Below are 23,088 nucleotides of genomic sequence, written 5' to 3' on the forward strand. Positions count from 1 at the left end.
AGGTGCTGCACCAGGTCAGAAAGCTTAGGCTTTGGTGAAGGGTCTAATAATTACCATAAACCAAATGGGAAGTTGGAAGATGTCTGACCCACAATTCTTTGCTAAGGGCTGAGGCCTAGGTTATTAAAAAAAACCCTGGTTGTATCAATGGCAACTTCATCATTTGCTAAAGAAATTGTGTAATTATGTCAACTCATCTTCCCGTCTCATAAAAGTGATGATAGTGGCAACATCCTGAGGATTAGTGCCCAGCCGTGTCTTGTACCAAGTCCTTCTAGATGGTATTGATCTCCAGGAAATGCCTGCCTCTCAGCTCTTACTATTTAATTAATGTTGTTGGGGTTTATGCCACCCAGAAGCTAATATACAGAGCCCTGTGTGTCGATTTTAGTAACTGCCACTGTGGAGATACTGTAAAAGTAGAAGTCAATTATCTTTTTAGAAAAACCCATTCTACTAGGTTTAACCTAGGAAGTTATCAACATTATTTAGTGGTTTTAGAAAAGCTTCCTTTTACCTTTAGATTTCTAAGAAGAACAGTGTTTATTTATATTTTGACACAAAACCTGGCAGAAGCTTTTAGTTTGTGATTAGAGCTGAGTGGATCCTTTCAAGAAAACCATTTTATAAACCCCCTCAGCCCAAAGCCAAAAAAATAAAAACAACCCTGTTTAAGAAAGAGACTCACATCCAGAACCACAGAACACCGGGGGGCAGCCCCACCAAGAGCTGTCCGCCCCTGGGCAATGCTTTAACTTCAAAGAAGTTGAGACAATCATTGCTGCCACCCAACACGGTCACCACAGGGACTCCTGGTGTAGTTAACAGGAGAGGCAGAAAACCCAATCAATGACTCCTGCCGAAGGAAAGCTGGACAAAAGGCTGAGTCTTGACAGCAAGGCTGGGTCTGAGGCCACCAGCTATGTTCACGGAAGGACGCCCGTCAGAGAACAGAACTCCTCCATGACCTGGTCCTCCACAGAGGACACTCCCTTTGTTGTTCCTAGAAGTTTAACTTGGGATGTGCCGATGGTATTATTTTGCTCTTTGGAGAGGGGCAAACTACTAAGAGGCTGTAATTCAAGAGATACTGTACCTGAAGGTGACCCTAAGACAAGCTCTGTCATTCACAGGAGAGAGGAGACATGCCAAACCTGCTTCTCCTGTCAGCCCAGTAAAGGGCAGCTCCAGCTTCCTAGCTGTTTGGGCCAAAATCTTTGGATTCACCTTTGACTGTTCTTTTTCTCATATCCCATCATCCAATTCTGCTGGCTTTTCAAAAAGATGTAGACTCAATGACTTTCCTCCATCTCTATCTCTACATATTCTATTAGGCCAAGCTACCAGTGGCTCCTGATCAGACGACTGTAACAGCCTCCTCACTGGTCTCCCTGCTCCCGTCCTATCCTCCCACAGTCTCGCCTCCATATTTCACACACATTGGTCCTTTTAAAATCCCAATCAATTGTGCAAACACCTTTGAATAATAACTGCAGGCAAGAACCAGCAAAGGATGCTAAAACCACTGGGTAGCAGTTTGCTGGGGAACTGGATATTTACAGACTCAAAGCTGAGGAAACAGGTGCCTGTACAAGTGGAGACATTTGATGGGCTCTATTTTAAGAGAAGAGCGTTAACATCACCAACAAGGGGACAGACTGACAACACGTGCCTCCTGCTGCGAAGCACTGAGAACTCAGCACCACTTGTTTAGTGTTCCTACAAAAACGCAACCTCCAATCTGTTCCTGAGGAAACAATCAGATCATCCAAATGGAGGGACACCCTACATAGCAACTGGCCTATCTTCCTAAAAATATCAATGCCAGGAAAGACAAAGAAAAGACGAGAAACTGGTCCAGAGTAAGGAGCCTAAAGAGACAATAAATGTCAAGAGTGATCTTGAATTGGATCCTGAAGCAGAAAAATGTAAGTGCCACTAAGGCAATAATTGAGACAAATTGAGAAAACTGAATATGAACTGTATATTGTATAATAACATTTTATCAATATTAAATTTCCTCTATTTGATAACTGTATTGTGGCTATATCAGAGAATATCTTTATTCTTAGGAGATATAAACCAAAGTATTTGGGGTGAAGATTCATGATGCCTGCAATTTCCTAACTAGTTCAGAAAAAAAAAAAAGTATGGCCCTGGCAGTGACTCAGTTGGTTGGAATGTCATCACATACCCCGAAAGGTTGTGGGTTTGATTCCGGGTCAGAGCACATACCTAGGTCAGGGGATCGATCCCTTCTCAGGGCGCGTATGGGGGGAGGCAACTGATCAAAGATTCTCTCTCACCTCTCTCCCCCTCTCTAAATAAGCATATCCTTGGTTAAGGATTTTAAAAAAGTTTGTGTGTATGTATGTGTGTGTACATGTGTGTATGTATAAGTGTGTGTATATTTGTGTGTAGGAGAGAGAAGCATATGTGGCAAAATGGTAACAACTGGTCAATCTAGGTGAAGGGTACACATTTGTTCCTTGTATTGTCACTGTAACTTTTCTGTAGGTTTGAAACTTTCAAAATAAAAAGTCAAAAACCCTCTCATGGTCTCCTATTTCACTTAAAGCCGCAGGCCCTGCCGCCTCTGGTCCTCAGCTCCCACCACTCGCACCTGCTCACTGCCCAGCGTCTTGGCCTCTTTTCTTGGTGCGTGTACATTTCTACCTCAGGGCTTTCAGAGTGCTCTTCCCCCCCCCCCCCCCCCCCCAGCATCTTCATAAAGGAGCAACCTCTGCCATACCCCTTAGGCCCCTTACCTGTCCCACTTTTCCCACAGCATTATCACTCCCTGGCACATTATATGTTCATCTGCGTATCACCTGCCTCCCACCGTGCAACATGAGCTCCATGAGGACCAGGAGCTGGTTTTGTTCCTGTTCTGTCCCGGCCTCAAGAACAGCGCTTGCTCAGCAGAGAAGTGCTCCATAAGTATTTGCTGAGTGAATTCACTGCTTTGGAAATGCTCATTTAGAAACGTAGGGTACTGGTGACACTCCTGCAGTTGCTGGGTGAAGAACTACTGAGTATTTGACCCTCTTTCTGGAACCTATTTCTAACCAACTCTGCTGAATAAAGTTGCTCTACGGCAGAGTTTCCACTTCTTGAATTCCACCTGAAGCAGGCAACACTGCTAAGGGAACGCCCACCTTGCTCGTTTCCCCACCTCCAGAACACTGATGATGGAAACCTGCACACCTTGCAGGGACGTGAGCTGACTTCCCACCCACTCCTTTCTAAGAACTCCCTCATGGCACAGCAAATGCAGCCTCCGGAAACTACTGAGCCTCCTGACATATTTAGCACGAGTCCCAAGGACACAGCAGGACCTGGGCCCCAGCAGAGCTGCCTTCCCGGCATAGCGTCCTGTCGGGGTCCCTGCTTTCCCGGGTTAGTCAGGGTGATGCCGCTGGAGGAGACAACACAGGACAAGGTTTCCCCAGGGAAGCTCTCAGAGACAGTGAGCTTTCCCCACGTTACTTACGTCTGTGGAGGTGGGGCTGGGCAGGGACACAGGCTGAACAGGTGCAGGGAAAGTGAATGTGGTCTCTGTCTTTTCATTTTCAGGGGAGTCAGGATGACTGGATGGGGGGGATGTTGGGGTAAGGGCTCCAAACCCCAGCACTGCATTGTATTTTGGAGGACGACCTATATGCCAAGAGAAGGGAACAAAAGGGGAAAAGGGGGGGTGGGGAAGAGAGGGGGAAAATGATCTTACATACCTTTGGCCAGTGTTCCTCATTGGCTAGCATGGAAAAGGAAGTGAGGTAGCAGACAGAAGGTTAATACAACAGTCCCAAAGAGAGGAAGAGAAGCTAAGATTTAAATGTCATTAGAAACTGCCTGAGTCTCAAAAGAAGGGAGGAGAAGAGAGAGCTTGCAGAAGGACAGAGACGCTGACGCCTTGCCTGAGGCAGGTAACAGTGAGGCTTCTGGGCTGTGACAATCTGATTTCTCAGGCGAGAACCAAAGCTTACAGGGAGCCAAGGCCAGAAATACGAATTTACTTTACTTTCCTGTATCTTTTGCATGTTGTTCTCTAATGTTTCTCTGCAACCATCATTCTTACTATATTAATGATTCTCAGCTCCCACAAATGGATTTATTTAGGATTTCTGCTTTTCTTTTCTCGCCTGCCTATATTTTGGTCATTTCACTGCTTATAAGGGTGGAGAAAAGTGAAGCAAGAAGACAAAGTTCAAGTTAACTACTCTTACCCCTTGCTGTTAGAGCTAGTGAGAGATATGTTCAAGGGGTAGCTGGAACCCAAGAGCTAAAAATGTGTCCTGAGTTTAAATATAAATTGAAGTAGGTCTGGACTCAAGTGTCCTCCCTAGTTGATCAAGAATTGTCTCCCCACTTTCTACCACATTCTGGTGACCCACATGTCTCAGGACTGGGCTGATCCAGTCTCAGGAAGGCCGTCATCAGCAACACTGCTAACTCAGAGGCCTGATATGAGCAAGAGCATTCTGCATCACACCTCATGCTACAGAGGATCATAAATGAGCCTGTGTGGGTGTGGCAAGTCCAGGCCAACCACTCCTGCCTGACGTGTCTAAGTCAGGGTCACACTCCTAAGCTGTGAGTGAACAAAGTGAATGCCTAGACCACCACAGGGGAAAAAAGAGCCAGAGGGGTGCACAGCTGCGTATGAGCACTGGCAATGGCACGCAGAATCATGACTTTGCCAACAGTTACAACTTATATCAAAACCACGCACAGGAATGCTGACTCTGTCAGACATACACAAACATTACTTGTGTGGGTTAGACTGGGGGAGTCTGCAGTACAAAGGCAGGTCATACTGGTGTGTCTTCCTGGGGAATTAGTGCTGCGGGGAGAAGTGGGAGATGAATGCTCTTTGTTTACCCACAGAAGGCATATCCTAGGCTTGTAGATGCAGGCTTTCATCCTCTGACCTTGGCAAGAGATGCCAAGGTCTTTCTGGCTCATTTAACCCCTTTTCTTTTAGCAGATACAGCCCACCAGCAGGCCAATTAACTGTGGCTTCTGGCTGGGGGCTCCTTTCTGATAATTGTGTAAGAGGTCACTAAAAATTGATAAAAACAAAAAATAATCCATGACACTGATAACTGTGGCTCGGGAACTGATACGAAGCAATGGCTTCGGGTTTCTCATCTAAATATTTTTGACCACTTGAAGGCCGGGGCAGATGCAGCATGAGAACGGGTCACTCAGGGTGGCTACGCTCTCTCTTTGCGGGCAGAGGTGGTAGTGTGTGGCTGCAGCCTCCCTAAGGCAGACAAAGGGTCAGGACGACCTCCTAAGCTTCCAGCAGCTCTGAGATTGTGTGTGCAGACGCAGAAATTAGTATGCCACTCCACTCACTCTGCAACCTTTCTAGCCTGGAACTATAATTCAGGGACACATTATCATGTAGAGAAAGGGACCTTGGGATGTATTACTGACATCAAAGAACAATTTCAGAACCTTGTTTATGAGCTCCAACTCCGAGCTATTAAGCCCTATTTAGACTCGCACAGTGAGACTGCCGCTGCTGTCATGTCTCGGCCCTAAGAGGAGGCGCAGCGCCTGCCCTGGGGAGGTCTAAAACACGGGGAGGAAGCTCTTTAAGAATTTCTGCTTTCGAAAGCCTGTTTGACAGTGACCTTTTCTTCTCACAGATTCTAAGTTTCCAGTGTGGCTACTTCTCTCTTTCCTGGAAAGCCCGCAGCACACGGAAACTTAAGTGATGCTCTGGTTTCTCCTGCAGAGGGATGACTCAGACACGACTAAGAGCACCTTGGCAACAGCGGGCTCTGTGCTGCTCAGTGACGCTACAATGCTTCCTTTTGCGCGGTGTCCTGTTCACTGTGCTATGTTCAGGGACAGCCTGGTGGGCTGGGGGCAGAAATGCTGCCTGAAGCCATTCCCCTGAGGCAGCTTTGCTGGAATCCCAGGAAAGGCAGCTTTCGACTCAGTCTACACAACTCTAATAGGAAACCTCACTCTCTTTTCTCCCCTTCTCAGAGAATAACAACAACGAAACTATTTTCTAGGGGAAATGGAAGAAACACAACACAGAAAGCAAAGGCAAGAGGCGAGGGAGAGATCTAACAGGTGCTCACCTCTCTTCCGGGTCCCAGGGTGCATTGTACTGTTCAGGTAGGTGACTGCGCTCTTCTTACGCTTTGAGGATTGAAGAAGGAAATGGGATGGTTGAATAGCATGGTTACTAATAATAGTGGCAAAAGCTAAAGACCAAGCACAGCATGCCTGTCAACATGCCAACTAGTTAGTGCCAGTCACCCCAAGGTATCAGTGCTAACGTATTTCATTACATATATTCCAGGGAGGTCTGCCTCTGCTCCAGATGGCAGTTGTGTTGAAGCCAGGGTGAGGTACATTTTTAAGGGAGGTGTATATCTGTTCAAATGTAAGCAAAAACTAAGGGGAAAGCAATGAATAATAAAAATGAAATAATGGGATCAGCCAGAGAAAAACCACTTTACAAAGCTGAGCTAGTACAACCAGGCTTCCGATGGGAGGTGCTGACTAAGTCATAAGTGACGTGAACGGCGAGGGCAGGGCCAGCGCTGGCAGGAGTACCTCTGGCTCAAAGACCGCTCCACTATACACCGGGTTTGCTGTTGTTCTTCTTTTTCGCTCTTGCCTCTTACTTTGGATTTCTTGGGAAAGCAAAAGGTTTACATTAGAAGAGAGGTATGGGGAACCTCAACAACTTAACTTCATGGTTTTCCCAGACCAATCAGAGGTGGGGCCAGCCTCTTTGTTCACTGCAGCCTCAGCAGAGGCAAGCACACAGCTGGGAGCACACACGCAGGACGTCTACTCTCACCCCTCGGAAAGCGAGACCACGCTGTCCCCGGGGAGGCTCTGTGACCGCGTGCTTAATGGCAGACAACGCTTGCGAACAAGCTGTCCTGGTTTATTTTTAGATCACCGTGACATAGGTGTGGATGAACTTTATCCACAGACCGAGATTGAGCAACCATAGTTCACCATTCTTTAATTAAGTAACTAACACAGATGTAGCTTTGCAACTGTTCTTAAGATTCTAGTAACCAAGCGTACTGAAAAGTACAAAGTCAGAGGGGCATTGCTACTTGATGCTGTTTGGGGAGGAAGTTCCCCAAGTGAGCGGAAGTCACCTTAACCGAGGCAACTGGGTGGTCTGCCCAGGACAGTAGTGTGGATACAAAGCGAAAGGAAGGGGAGGGCTGAGCAGTAGCCCATTTGACTCTAAAGGAAACAAAGTCCACACTGACGACATGATACTCTATCTGTTTTCAGTTTTCTCTTCTCGCAATAAAACGCTATTGCCAAGAACTAAGCTCCTGGCCAGAAGCAAGGCAACATTATGAACATCTTCTCTTACCTTCTAGATGGTCATGTGTTACCAATCCTAGAGACACCATGAAGGCAAGTTTCTGTGCCAGAGAAACAAAAGATGAATATTGGGTTCAGTTTGGGTTCTCACAAAGCCAACCACATGTTCCCAACTAGAATCCTAGAGAAAGGCAGCCCAGTGGGCTGGTGGCCTGAGGGAGGCAGGTTCAGGTGAAAAAGAGCAGGGCATCCGCCACTCTTAACAGCTATGAAGTCACTCCACCGCTCCCTTGGGACCAAAAGAGAAGGACAAGGGCCTACAGCTTCTACGTCCTCAATGGCAGAAATCAGCATTTTGAGTGGCCCAATGTATTTTCTTTCATAAAAAAAAATCATTTTAGAGCTCTGGCCAGTGAGGCTCAGTTGGTTACATGTCATCCCGTGCACTGAGAGGTTGCTGGTTCAATTCCCAGTCAAGGCACATAGTAGGGGGCATGCAGGAGGCAGCCAATCAATCAGTGTTTTATTTTCACAGCTCTGTTTCTCTCTATCCCTCTCCCTTCCTCTCTCTCTAAAAAAACACACACAAAAAAAACAAACAAAAAAGCAATAAAAATATTTTTTAAAATCCTCTTAGAGAGAAGAGGATTTCATATTCGAAAAAACAGGCAGAGCCTCCCATACAACAAGCTAAAAATTCTAAGTAGTTTACTTGTCATGACTAGGCCTTTACTTGTCATGTCAAGTCAGGGTTTCTTACATTTTTGCTACCACTGACTGGACAACGCTAACTCACAGCTAAATGAGTTTTAGGAACGATAGCAGGTGTTCTGCTTAATACTATGATTTTTCATTCAAACATGGGCCTAAAAATATGGAGTGAGTTTTCTCTGACTAGATTGATTAGGATACTGCACCTCATAGCTGACACATCAGATGCTTAAAGTTGGAGAAAGCAACAAATTGATGCCTACTTTGCTCTTTGGTTGCATGTGGTCTGGAAAGTATGTCTCCATTTTCTGCACGTGGGCAGTATACATGCCAAATAATGCATCATCAATTTTTTTTTTGCCGATGAATAAAGAATATCATCAATTGCTAGGAGACATACTCCTATAGAATTATTTATACCACAGTCAGTCTTAAAAAAATCCTGACATTTCATCCTCAACATTAAATATCATGATATTTTGGCCAGATGTGACAGGTTCAGGCTACCCAAGATAGCGCTTTATGAAAATACAGTCATTGAGGCAGGCACTGGAGAACAGAAATGCCCTTTACTATTATCTCAGACTCTTGAAGAAATGTTTTTATTTCTTATTCCAAAGTTAGGTGGGCACCTCTCCCTCCAACAGCCAGAGTTCTTTGGCAGGGAAAAGCAGGCTTGGACTTGCTGCCCATTTTCCACATTGTATATTGAAATGGCATACATTTTATGGCTGCCAAAAATAACTACATCCTAATTCCCACTATTCCTTCAAAACGTAACCAAGATTAGAAGGCCGTCTAGCAATGCTCTCTGTTAAAGCAGTGAGAGGACTGACATTCAGATGCACTTTCCCTTAATCCGGTGACTGCGCCCTTCTTGGCCACTCACGTCCAACTCATCTCTGCCAGCCTAGACTGAGCGTTCATGAAAGAATTATTAAATTAAAAAAATCCTCTCCTGTGGAACAGATTTTCAGTGATAAACAAAACAAAAAGTTGTCATGTGCCGAGAACCAATTTACCCTCTTTATGGCAGTGATTCTGCCCAACCAGAAGGTAAAATACCTGCTGCTACCTATGATGGCTGGTACCTGCTTGCCTACACCATGCCACCGACAAAAGATATCCTTTAATTTCTCTTGATAAGGAAATTCTGCTACCAGCTTATTCTTTTTTTTTCTCTCCAAGTACTATACTTTCTTAATTTTATGGATGATTGTACAAGTTTCTCAGCAATTTGGCTCAAGTTTTGGTCCCTCCTTTAAGATACAGTAAAAATTAATCCATTTCATATCAGAAAGAATTATCATTTATCAAAACCTTCCTGGCTTGCCCTAGGTGGTTTGGCTCAGTGGATAGAGTGTCGGCCTGTGGACTGAAGGGTCCTGGGTTCGATTCCGGTCAAGGGCACATGCCTGGGTTGAGGGCTCGATCCCCAGTAGGGGGCGTGCAGGAGGCAGCTGATCAATGATTCTCTCTCATCATTGATATTTCTTTCTCTCTTTTCCTCTCCCATCCTCTCTGAAATCAATAAAAATATATTAAAAAAAAGAAAAACCTTCCTGGCTTAATAAATCATAGTTTTGTTTTTCTTAATGACATGATGCTTTGATGGCTTCATGCCACTATTTGGCAGGGTTTCATCACAGAGAATGCACTGAGGACAGAGGAAATCACCAGTCTAATAAAATCCAACTATCAAATATTCATCATCAGATCACCTGTCCAAGTTTTATTTTATAGCTGCTTATGCTAAGTCATCAAACTTAAAAATTCTCTTGTCTAAGGACATACAAATTCACATTCTATATTTGTACCAGAGTCTTGTTTGCTATTTAAGTTTAGAATTCTATCCTAAGTTGTGGTACAGATGTTACTCTTTTCATCCCTACTTCTATGCTTTGATGAACTACTTTTCAGCTACTGATTCACCTGGGATTTGGGAATCTAGTGCAATACACCAGTAACAACAAAAAGCAAATGTGACAACTGTAATCAATAACGTAAATAGACCTTAGCTGAGTGACCTGAACAGCCTATAAATGTTGACTGAGACAAATAAACACAGTGATCACTGGAAGTGTAATGGGATAGCTGGGAAAATGATCCCCAATCTTACATTTCAAATTTGTGACATGTACAAAATGCCCGTATGCCAGCTCATGGACACTCACGGCCATACTCTGCATCTGCCTTAGGCCAACCTAACTTGGAAGTAACATTACTGAATAGTGAGAAAGCAAAAGACAAACAAAGGGTTCAGGAGCAAGTGTCCCTCCTGGTGTGTGAGAGTAAGCCAGTCTCCTAGACTGAGCCACGCCTGCGGAGAGCTGGACCTACCTGAGGGTTCTCCTCCCGTTTTGGTTTGGGTGCAGCAGGTGGAGTGATGGTGCGGCTCTCTGTTTGTTTCTCATCTGCTTCTGTGTGAGATTTAATTGTCTACGAGAAGAAAATTAAATGAAAATTCAGAATTCACTTTTCATTAAAAGAATGAAAACCAACACAGTTTGACTGTAGTCAACAAGGAAAGAAAAACATTCTCAAACTGGAAACAGTAATAAAGGAGGTAATATAGACTTCATTTTGGAAGAAAAGTAATGTAAAATGTAAGGCCCCAGTTGAAATGGTTAAATTGCATAACTAGAGTATATATGAATCTATAAATACAACAGTTTAAATTATACAAAAAGAAAAATCCAAGGCTTAATTCCTATGTATAAAAATAAAATATAGGCAGCTCTCTCTGATTTTAATGTATTTTAGAATGTAGGGGCAGTTTTCCACAAGTAAGCCCTCTTGTTACATATGGGTCAAGCTCCAGTCCACAGCATGCTTAAGATCCGAATGATGTTAAAAAAAAACTCTTACATGTACACACTTCTATTTCAGAACATTTTTAATTACAATCCAAGAGAGGCTGCAGAGGTGCCCTCACCTGGGATGTTTAAAACCTGTCTGCATCACCCATTAGGGAGATGCAATTGCCAAGGAAAGGTCATCTCGCAAGAGGCTGACATCCTGATTACCTGCAACCTCGTCTTCCAAACGCATCCATTCACACAAAGAAACACCAGCAGCATTATTATCTTCAGACACAAATGGCAGCTAGCAAATTGGTAGACTGGGCTTGCGTTACTATTCTTACCATGACCCAATGGCTAATTCACTTTATGAAGCCCTCTATAAACCCTGAAATAGTGCTGGAACAGTGGGTGAAAAACTAAACACACACCTAATTTATTTTTTCAAAATTAAAAAAACAGATGCCAATGGTCTTTTTATATGGCAACAATAAGTAATTAAATAAGTGAGAATGAAACTGATTATCGATGAGCGGGAGCCAAATGAAAGACTTCAGTCCTACAGGCAGGATATCAAAAGTTCTCCAGAACCATTATGCTGTAAAACATTTTACACAATCACAAAGGTCTTTCGCGTTCTTTGCTGGCTACTCTCATATCTTCCTTGATTCTCATATTACTTTGAGAAAGTGTAAGCATCTGTTTCTGGGTACAAATACTGCCTTGTCTTTTTTTTTTTTTTTTTACCAGTGTCTTGTCATATTTCCTCCTCTGTTCTACACGCTTGAGAGCAGGGATTGTTCAACACACTTTTGCACCCTTGGTGCCTAGGACAGTGCCTCACGTAGAGCAGGTGCACTGTAAAGAGACGCTGATCTCCTGTGGGGAGCATGACCCCAGGAGAATCACTGTGTCTCCTCTCTCTCACACCACTCATATTTGAACCAAAAAGGACACAATGACTCCATAAAAAAAAAATGACCAAACACACCTACAAGGGAACACATGGGAAAGCAGTTTATAATGACATTTTAAAGGTCTTGGGTGACCATAGCTCTCTTAATGTGGAAGGACAGAAGTCTGAGGGAGGAGGGAGACAAGAAGGTCAACTGGAAGGGTTGCTGCTCCTTCTGTGAAGTTCCTGAGGTCACTCACTCCCATCTCTAAGGCTGCAAAAGCATGGAGTGGTAACGCCTCCAGGGAAGGACAAACCAATTCCTCTCCACCAAGGAATTATCCAGGGCCCAAGCTCTCTCTCTCACACTGAAGAGTACAAGTATCTCAGAACTGGATAAAAAACGCAAAGAGCATCCTTGCTGAGCTTGGTAACCAGTAAGACTGTTATGCCAGGTAGCCTACTAAACTAGAACAGCAATGAACTGGAGCCCTCTATTAGGTCAACAAGAAGATAAACCACAGAATTTACCACTAGGAAAGAATGTTTAAGAAAAGAATTCATGGTACCTTTCTATGATATTATAACTAAAATTAAAAGCTCTATCAATGTGTAAGGCCAGAACACGAAAAGACATTCAAGCTCTAATAAGAAAAAGAGCAAGTTACAAAATAATATATAATGATTTTTTTTTTGCTTTTAAAATATTAGCATACGCATAGAAAATATGTGGAGGAATGTAACCTGTGCTGTTAATAGCAACTTTGGGGAGGAATAAATTATGGGCAAATTTTACTCTTCATAAATTATGGGGGGTGCACTTTCTATAACATATATTTCAGTAATGTCTGAATTTTTCTTTTACAATGAATATGTATTTCTTTGTAATCCGAAAAAAGAAATGTAAAAATAAAATTGAAAAAAATTCTTGTCTCCTAAAAATTTCTTTATGAAGAGGTCAAAGAGAAGTCATATTTAGCATCTAAAATAGTGTTTTGAAACCACATCCTTTATAATTCTAAGGGTCCTCAGAGGTACTCTGACAGCCATCCCTGTACACAAGGCCAGATGACTGTCAAATATGCCTCTACCCAGACTCTTAAGCTAGAGCATTCTACATTCAAGATTTTAATACTGAAGTTCCGCTGATAATAAGTTTGAAAACTTCTGACCTAAAATATGTGCAAGTAATTTATTTCTGAATGTTCCCCAAAGCATTTCCTGGGGTTTGTGTAGGCTACCAAGGAATAGAGATATGTTCTCTATTTTGGTACCCAGCCTCTTAGGTCTGCTGCAGTGATGAGCTGCCTGGGTAGGAAGCCGGGTGCTCCATGTGTAAGGTTCCTGTTCAAGAAGGCAAGGCAGCAGGAAGCCTTCTCATCCCCACCATCTGGCCGGCCTCTCTGAACCACCAGCCACCCAGAAACACACAATTCAGGATCACCAGAGACTATGTTCATGTGAATGAGAACTCAAGCCTGAGCAGTTAGAAATAGGTCAATGACTTTTTAAAGTAACTTTTGAAAGAGGATGCTTTTCTTTGCAAAATTCTTCTTTATCATCACTGGTTTTTCTTTAAATAGAATACATGGTGACTGCCTATAAATCTGTTTTCTTGTTTTTAAAAGTCTTTCTGTCATAGAACCCTTAAGTATTTTTGAAGGTTACCTGTATTTCTCTAGCCCCGTGGTCGGCAAACTGCGGCACGCGAGCCACATGCGGCTCTTTGGCCCCTTGAGTGTGACTCTTCCACAAAATACCATGGCCTGGGAGAGTCCATTTTGAAGAAGTGGTGTTAGAAGAAGTTTAAAAAATTTGGCTCTCAAAAGAAAGTTCAATCGTTGTACTGTTGATATTTGGCTCTGTTGACTAATGAGTTTGCCGACCACTGCTCTAGCCTCATGTTTTTAAGAAAACATCTGTTTTTAGAAATATAAATGAAAGGCTTCAATATTTGAACTAAAATCCTCTGGAGTTAAAAGAATACCTTTTAGAAATTTTACTTTTTTTCATTTGACTCTTAATTATCTGTAATAACCAGGGGAAAACTTTGAGGTTTATTCTTCCTGACGTTCATAGTCCCATCTTCATCTGGATTCTTATTGGGCTAAAACTAATATGGATTTTCTGTTTACCATCTCATCTGTGCCTCCTGACTAAAGGTAGCAGAACCCATCTGTGAATTTCTGCTTCACAACCAGCAGGGGGAGCTCATTCACACAGGACTATGAATCCATCTATAAGGGGATAATGGAAAAAGCAACCCAACTTTCTTCAGTAAGAATGGCCCTTTTGCATTTTAAATCAATTATCACATGATAAGCAACAGGTCATTGACAATGGTGCTGAGGTAAAGAGCCCTTGAGAAGATGTATTTAGAGATAGCTTAACCTCAATGGCAAGGCTAATGCCCAAAGCAGGTGCATACTCTTGCCTGTACCTGTTTTTCAAGGCTTGGCTTGCTAAGCTGTACAGTCTGAGGTCCAGCCAGTCTGGTCCCTGGAGTAGCTATCACAATGCTGGTGAGCTGGGCCATGGGGAACGTTTTGGCTATGGTTGCAGTCTGCCCATTGACGACACGGACGGGATGGATGGAATTCTGGGAGGTAGGGAGGGTTGTGGGGGTAAACTTGGTCAGCATAACAGGCCTCTGGATAAGTTGAGGAGCTGCAAGCATAGGAGGAGGTGCTGGGGCAATAGGAATGTTATTCTGGGCCACAGGCTTGGGTCGAACCTATGGGGAAAGAGAGGAAAATTACCATATTACTTACAGAAGCTTCCTATAAGTCTAAGCAATTATCAGATTGTCCACACTATGTATGTGAAATGTTATTTAGTACAAATATTAATATTCACTTTGGTTTTATTATTTCTATAGAACTCAGGATATATAATCTTATAAAATACTCATCAGCTCTTTAGAGGGTCCAAATGCTACCCTAGAACACAGTTCTTCTGATTCTAAACCTAGCTCCTTCTTTTATATATGCCATCTCTTCAGGCGGAGGTCAAATGCCCAATCCAGAGACTGGTCTCACCCAGAACTTGTGCCCAGAGTATGGTAATAATGCTGCCAATGGCCTTAATTCACATTCTAAGTTTCTTCCTATCCACACTTCAGTTCACCCCCAACTCTGACCCTTTAACCCCCATCTTGGCCACCCCTTCTCTCAGTCTCCTTTGTGGGCTTCCTCTTCCTCTAACACGAAATGTAAGTGTATTTTGGGATTTTGTCCTGGAACCTTTCTTCCCAGTGTCCTCACTCCTCCTGGGAGTTCTCATCCACCCTGGGGCTTCAGTGACCATCGATGTACTGAAGACTTCCGCACTTGTCTCAGGACCAGACATTTCCTAAATTTCAGAATCATATTCAACTGCCTGCTAGACATCTCTACTTGGAAATCTCACAGGAAGTTCAAAATCAACGTATCTAAAACTTCATTAATTTCTTCCTTCAACCTTCTCTTCCTCTTATAATCATCACCTCAGTAAAATTTCCTTTCTTTCCTAAATAAACTTCAGAACAATTCTTGATGTTTCCCCCTCCACCTCAACTTCCTAAATCCTTCTCAAATATGTCCTACTTTCTCTCCTCACTGCCACTACTTTACCCTATGTTTGGCTTACTTAAACAGTGGCAGAAATTTAATTAAAAACATGGGTCAGCCTTGCCTGGGTTCAAATCCTGGTTCTACCACTTGCTAGCTGTATAACCTTAGGCAAAATACCTAATCTCTAAGCCAGTATTTTTCAAACTTTCGAAACTGTGATCTTATGGGCAAAATCTTTTCCTCTAATGCATTAGAATTTGACCTTCAGTTAACTCTCCAGTTCTGTTTTCCTGGAAACCCAATAAAGGTAAGAATATCAACTATGTTACCAGGCAACATTGCTTATGGTGAAAATGACCCCCATTGCTAAATCAAATCTTAATGGCGAGATCTATAAATACTTGGGACACCATACTTTCGGTTTCCCAAAGTGGGGTCATGCTTATAACTGGGCACGTCCATTGCAGGGACCTTAAAAACCATGCCTATGGAATCGTTGTAAGATACACTGGCTTCTGTGAGGCATAAGGTTTCTATGGCAGAGTGGCTCTCCCACTGCCCTGATTTCCCCGCCTCTGAGCTACCCCTGGGCAGCTGCGGAGACTGCATATGGCTACTGTAGGGATGCGCATTAAAGAAAAATGGCCGATGCTGAGAAAGAGCTGGTTTCTGTCCTGCATCATTCTAAGTAGACTGTTGCCAAGTGTGGCTCTTGGCGAGTCTGAATGTTCAGCTTAATTTAAGGTGACCCTGTGGTGGGTGTTGTAGTCATATAGCAGGAAATACATTTCACACTGTAACCAGTATACACACACAGACATATATCTCTGTCTCTAAAAATAAAAACTTCATGAAACAATCCTTATGTGCTATGTACTCTAGTTTTTCCATTATGTTTTGTTCATTTTATTTAAAAACTCTGCATTTAATCCACTAAATTGACTTCACAGCCAACTAATGAGTCATAATCCACCATTTAAAAAACATGGACTAAGCCTTAGAGTCCTCACCTAAAAAAGAGCAACACCTACTTTCATACGGTTGCCGTGAGGATTAAAATAGATAATCCACGTACAGTGCTACAGTCAGTGGCATGTAGCAATATTCTCTATTGTTGACAGGATTCTAACTGTTCATCCTCCCACAGGTCTGACCACCTCTAATCTATTCTCCACACAGTGGCAAGGAGGAATTTTCTAAAACAAAAATCTGATCATGCCACGTACCTGTCTGAAAATGCTTTCATGTCTCCCCGCTGTTCCTGGGATAAGGCCCAAATTCTGACACAGCCTATATTGCTCCCCAGGCTCTGGCCCAATGGGCTTCTCCAGCCCCACTGCTTACTCCAGCCCGAGGCCCACTGTCTCAGCCACACCGCATCGCGTCTGGTTCCTAAGCTTCCATGCGTTTCTCCAACCCAGACTTGCGTCTATGTTCTGTTCTCAGCCTGGAGCATTTTTATTCTTCCCCCAAAACTTGGTCAGGCTGACTTTACTAGGACTTCAGGTTTCAGATAGAATGTCAACTCTTCAAGGAAATGTTCTGTAATATTCTTAAGAAGGAGTTGGGTATTCCTCCCTAATAGACAGTGTAATTGCCTATAATGTGTCTGAAGCTCTGAGGGCAGGGAACTGTCTGTCTTGAAAACTGGCATACCCATAGTGTTTAGTGCCTTTTTTGAAACACAAGGTATTTATTAAGAATTTATCTAATAGCCTGGCTGGTGTGGCTCAGCAGTTGAGCATCAACCCGGAACCAGGAGGTTGCGATTGGATTCCCAATCAGGGCACATGCCCGGGTTAGGGGTTTGATCCCCAGTGGGGGGCACGCAGGAGGCAGCCGATAAATGATTCTCTCCCATCATTGATACTTCTATCCCTCTCTCCCTCTCCCTTCCTCTCTCTGAATTCAATTAAAAAAAAAGTTTTAAATAAAGAATTTATCTGATAAATGATTAAAATCATATAGGCAGTTCAGAAATCACCTATGGCAACTGACCACAAAACTCCTTTCTCTTCTCTCTTTGCCTGAAACTTGGGGCCTCAGATAGGAATTCCCAACCTTTCCATCAGGCAAATCAACTCCCCCTCAAGACCCAGACTGGGCCAATCCCGACATTCTGCCATGAGAATGGTGAGTTCAGCCCAACTGCTAGGAATGCTCTCAAGAGAAGATGGGCAAGCTGTGTAGACCTGAAGTCTAAATCCTCAGAAGCACGGCTCTGTGTTTAAGTGTGGTGTTCAGTGCCATCACTTTCCAGAGTAGAACTGAATGGTTTCTACTAGTTAGTTTGGCTGTTGTTTCCTTCCCTGCTCTCTTTGGCAAATAGGGAGGGAAAAGTGGTATTTATATTCCTTCCCCACTGGCAGGCAGGTATTCGCTAACTTCTTCCAGTAAGTTAACATTATAAGTTTAAAATGGTGTTATCTTCATTAAATTTAGGAAAATTTCCTTTCCTTACATCCCCCTGCTACTGCCATTGGTCGCTGTTAAGAAACTGCAATGATAAAATAAGCTTCGTCACAGTATATAAATCAGCAACTGGAATCTTTAGCTAAGAGGGATCTGTCTACAGCTGATCTGACAAGAGCATTACAGGCTGTGTAGAAAGTGCCCTCAAGGATTTCTGCCCACCTAACCCTTATTGGCTTGTCCGTGGTTCACTCACCTGTGGAAGAAAGTTTGGACGTGGAGTGAGTCTAGGAGGAGGGATAAACTGTGGTACTTTGATGGGCTGAGGAGGTGTTGCCTGAACCTGCTGAAAAATGAGAGCGATAAGTAAACCAGAGGGGACAATAAATGTTCAATATCAAAGCATCACTGTTCTCTGCATCAGACAGTATTTTCTATGAGCTTTCACTACAGAACTAACCACCTGAATTAACACTCTCCCACTTGCATGCTTTACCCCATAGAGTGAACCAACCACATTTGTTCCCTCACATACCTAATGTGCAACATGCAGGCTCAGCAAGGCAATGAGCAATTTCCTTTGACACTTAAGAACTTTTGCACTCAAGTATTTTAAAAGACAAGACTGGGTCCAAAGTAAAATCAAACTTGCCTCCTGGCCAAATGGGCCCTTTCCTAACACACTAGTAGAGCTTTGTCTAACAGAGAATGCCTTTATTTCTATAGAGGTTTCTCACTCTCAGCACCTGGCTGAGTTATCTGGTTGCTTCTCTAGAGATTCCTGGGTTTAAGTAGTGAAGCTTCCTGTCATTGCTTTCTAGTTTCACTCATCACTGGTCATCATTCAAAGGCCACCATGAACTCTTAGCTGCCATTATAGGAGCAAACTTTTAAACCACAATTTGGACATCCTTCCCCAAGATTCTGAGAACATCAGTTTCCAAATGATTTACCCTAGAAATCTCAAGAACAAATTTGTCCAGTACTTTGTGGGTGATAATTTCAAGGTATAGTGAACTGTAAGAACTCAGCAGGGAGTTTCCCAAAATCAGTAATATGGCACCAGAGTCTCAGCACTCAAGTTTCACAGGCTGGGCCGTGGACAGGAGGGAGAGGAACACGAAACAGTGTGCATGTCCCTGTGAAGGACATCTCCCCCTCAGGTCAAGTCAGACTTTGATCTCCAATTATGCACTGAATGGGTTTTGGTCTTTGGTGTCAGGATACCTCTATAGTTACTTCTGAATAGACAGTAGGAAAGCCATATTCCCTGGTCAGCCCCAAAGGATAGAGTGATGGAGATGAAAAAATCCAGCAGGAGCATAAAATGGATATACTCTGCAAATGCATATCCCTCTCATGTGGGCACATGAGTAGCAGCTGCTGGCTTACCAGAGTGACTGTGTTTTTTGCCACAATTTGGACAGCCTCTGCCCCAGGCCCAGTGACCTTACTAGACGTCTGGAGGTTGACTGGTGTGTTCTGCACATCAGTGCTGAGCACAGCCTTCTGACTGTTGATGGCGGTCACCATAGCAATGGTAGGTCTCTGGCCCACAACAGAGGCAGGCATGGTTGCAGTTGCTGCTTTCAAGACGAGAGGTAGTGTCTTTGTGGTAATCATAGAAGCTGTAGTTACAGTCTTCTAGGAGACATGGAGAACAGATATTAGGACACGGAACTGTGATCCTAATAAACAATATCCTGCTAACCCCCAGCAGAAAACAAAGCAATTAATTCTCATAATCAATCAAGTTCCTCGGTATAACATTTCTTTTGTGTACACAGAGCACACGGTTACTACAGAGAAAGATGATTTCTAGTTTGCCAGCGTTTTCAAATTTAACGTTAGGCTCACAGTAATAACTGCAACTAATATGGGCACAAGGTTTTCAATAACGAGTGGGGTGGGTTTACAGATACAGAATACGAGTGTATCACTTGGCTTTTCTAATTCTTAGCTTGCTCTCAATTAATTTAAATTTTGTAGAAGTTTCCAATCAATGAGGAACACACTATTGCTATCCTTAATTGCTACGATCTCATCAATAGGAAGAAAGCCATCGTGTGATTCTGATTATGTGCCATCTGTGACAAAGGCAGGGATAAAAGGACAGTGTGTGTGTGTGTGTGTGTGTGTGTGTGTGTGTGTGTGTGTATTTTTTTTTTTTTTGAGTGTCACTCTGGAGAGGTGGAAGGGAACCTCATATGAGGATTAGTGTAATTGTTGCCTCAAAGGCAGTAAATCCCAAGCACCAATAATAAAACCAACTAGTATAGTAAATGCCAGCTCTTGATACCAAAGGGACCTGAGTCACTACCTATAATCTTTACTGTGGAGAAATGCTGCAGGAGTGACCAAGGTCCAGTGACCAAGGTCCAGTGAAACGTGACAAGGTGGAAACAGACACCTGAGTTTCAAAAAGCCTCACAGATGAGAGGACGGAAGGAGGTGAGAGGCTTGACTGGCGCTCCATGACGGCTACTGCAGCTGTGAGGCTGTGTTCTTCTACGCTTTCCACCGGAGCAATTGAAGGAGCCAGGCACACGGCACAGACATCATCTAGTGCTACTAGTCAGTCACTCAAGGTACAGACATCTCAGGAACATGAAGTTTATCTGGTACAACTTGCTGGTTCTGACTCTGATACTACCCCACCTTTTTCTTCTTTACATTTGCACTGTCCAATTTGGTAGCTACTAGCCACAAATGGCTGTTTAAATTAAATTCATTAAAACAAAATAAAATCAAAACATCAGTTCATCAGTCACCTAGCCCATTTCAAGTGTTGAGCAGCATAGGTGGCTTGTGACTACCAAAAGGGATGGTGGAGATTTCCACCAGTGCGGAAAGTTCTGTGGGATAACGTTGCTCTAGACAGCGAGAAGGACCCCACTCTCCCTGAATCAGATCTGGACAAATTCCCTTGTGAATTTCTCTTTCAGTGTCTATGTAACTACTTGTGTATTAAGTTGCTTGGTTACAGGCAATTCTTTATTTCCATTTTCTGCCTTAAACACATATACTAGTATATGTATGACCTAATCTTTTAATATCTTTTTTTTTTCTTTTAACCAAAAATTTAATGATCTGGCCTGATCTATCCCATCATAGCCTAATCAGCAATCATGATTAATGCTTGTCATCAAAATCACCCAAATCTCTGTTTCCTCTTCTCTGAGCCAACAACACAGGAGTGGCTTATTCTCCTTGCCACTGCCTCCTCAAACGTGAAATGAGAGCGAAAGGGGAACACTCATATGTATTTTAGGGGCTAGCAGGCCATCTACTCTCTATCAGGGATGAAAACCAAAGAAAAGCTAACTGCTAGTTATCATCAGAAATGTTACTGTAGTGCCGCAGAAGGACTGACTTTACATTGCCAGCTATTTGTGGGTGTGTTTTTTTGTTTTGTTTTTGTGTTGTTGTTGGTTTTTTTTTTTACCAGCTATTTGTAATAAAAGTTTTTAACTCAGTGTGATGTTAGCTCTACCTTTCAATTTAAAACATATACATACAAAAAACTTTTGAAGTGGTGAGCAAATCACATCTTAGTACTACTATGGGTTATGGAAGTAAAGCTCTAATCAGAACTCACTGATGAGATTTTTTAAAGTGTGCATGTTGTTACTGCTTTAAAAGAGGTTAATATACTTTTTTCTGAAACATACTTGTTTCAAGTAAATCTCAAACTCACCTGAATTATATACTTACCATTAACTGCAACACTTAAAAAACACAGAAACCTAACAAGCTTGTTCACATCTTTAGGTTAGCATTTCTATTCTACTTTATTTGGTTGTGGCTCATTTTACTATATGTATTCTAGCAGCTATATAACTCTTTCTATACACAGGCACAAGACTCAGGACTATATGCATCAAGGAAAACGTTTTGGAGAATATATTTACTATTTACTGACACCAGGTATTGACACAGGTATTATCTGGATATTTACTCCTGCCCTAGTGCTTCTTCTATTCTAACTATTAAGAGCATAAACCAATCTTGGAGTGTTAGAGTTTAGATGACAAAGAGACTCTAGAGTTTTGAAATTCAAACCTAATGAAAACCTCTGAACTGTTCTGGCAGGAGGAAAAAAGACACAGAGAGGAAAGGCACCCAACAACAAAGAAAGTTATGTCTATGGAAACTGTCTGTGGCTGGCCAGTGCAATCCCAGTATGACTGCCTTCCAGAGAAGATGCAGCTTCCCCACAATTTCATGAAAGGGTTCTTTAATTCTGACAAAACCCGAACTGCATGAACTAAAAGTTAATACAGAAATACATGGCAAGAAGCACTAACTGCAAAATCCTTTTCATTTATTTTTTTATTTTTTGTTCAGTTATTATTGTTCTATATCTACAAAGCATGAGATATTGGTTGAAAACATACAGACTCCAATGCACAAATCAGAACTTAGAGTTGGAGTTAAGAGAACTGGTCCTCCTATTCCCCACCACTTTGGTACCTGCTAACCTGATTTAGAATAAAACACTTTCTTCTCCCTGCCTATGCTGTGATTGCTACTTACCAGTTACCAGAATTGTGTAAAACACGTAGGAGAGTACCAATATATAGAACTTAGATATTCAGTATATACCATATACAACTTCTCATTTGTTCTTGACCTCATGAACCTTTAATGACTCTCTATAACTGCCAAATTCCCAAAAGTTTTGTCGTGCATTGGAAGGTTTCCACAAGCTACTCCCTTTATGGTTTCATCTCCCTCTCCACTGTTTCCTGAATCCACACTCCAGGCACATCAGCCTCCTTTCTACCCCCGGGAATGAATTTACTTTTTTGACTCCACCCCTCACTGTGATGTTCTATCTCCTGCTGCTCATCACTGAAATTTCACTTGTCTGTCAAGGTCCTGCTCAAATGCCACCTCCTTTGTGAAGTACTCTCTGTTCCCTCCTCTCAAAATCACTGTCCTCTGGTATTTTCTCAGCTCTTTCATTTTCTTCTTTGTTAGCTGTTTTCATCTTCTCTCCTTCTCTAAAGTTTTTAAATTCTGGAAGACAGAAATTCTGTCTTATTTGTGAATCTATCCTCTACATTGCCTAATATAGTACAGACTCTGTACATATTTAGAGAATGAATGAAAATTACAGTATACCAGATTCTAGGCAGGGACCATTATCTTTGTATACCAGAATCTAGCACATAGAAAGTACCCAATAAATACTTATTGGTTGTTTATTGTAAAAACAAAACCCAAAAACCTAGAGGATCTTTTTGCTTTTAACATTAAACATTTGCATTACATAAAGTAAATAATATACTAGTAAAACAAGCTTAACCAAACCAATCAACTATATTAGGTGGGCTTCAGATGGAGAGATGCCACACACACTGTTTTGGGGATAGCCCTACGCCCCTGCCTA

The 23,088-nt window shown here is 42.6% G+C and overlaps 1 protein-coding gene across 7 annotated transcripts in view; it reads right to left on the reverse strand.

Moving 5' to 3' along the window:
* PHF21A (PHD finger protein 21A) overlaps window positions 1-23,088 on the reverse strand; it is a 169,776-nt gene that overhangs the window by 13,493 nt on the left and 133,195 nt on the right. For 5 of the 7 annotated variants that reach the window (XM_079787826.1, XM_079787824.1, XM_079787823.1 and 2 more), the window contains 8 exons: window positions 19,086-19,337; window positions 17,950-18,039; window positions 14,171-14,464; window positions 10,375-10,473; window positions 7,373-7,424; window positions 6,583-6,662; window positions 6,102-6,162; window positions 3,494-3,657 (listed from right to left, as the gene is read on the reverse strand). In XM_079787826.1, the coding sequence (XP_079643952.1) occupies window positions 3,494-3,657; window positions 6,102-6,162; window positions 6,583-6,662; window positions 7,373-7,424; window positions 10,375-10,473; window positions 14,171-14,464; window positions 17,950-18,039; window positions 19,086-19,337 (1,092 nt within the window). The remainder of the gene's footprint in view (window positions 1-3,493; window positions 3,658-6,101; window positions 6,163-6,582; window positions 6,663-7,372; window positions 7,425-10,374; window positions 10,474-14,170; window positions 14,465-17,949; window positions 18,040-19,085; window positions 19,338-23,088) is intronic. The other 2 variants (XM_079787828.1, XM_079787829.1) reach the window with 2 other exon arrangements.

Source organism: Cnephaeus nilssonii, assembly GCF_951640355.1.
Source record: "Cnephaeus nilssonii genome assembly, chromosome: 13".
NCBI lineage: Eukaryota > Metazoa > Chordata > Mammalia > Chiroptera > Vespertilionidae > Cnephaeus > Cnephaeus nilssonii.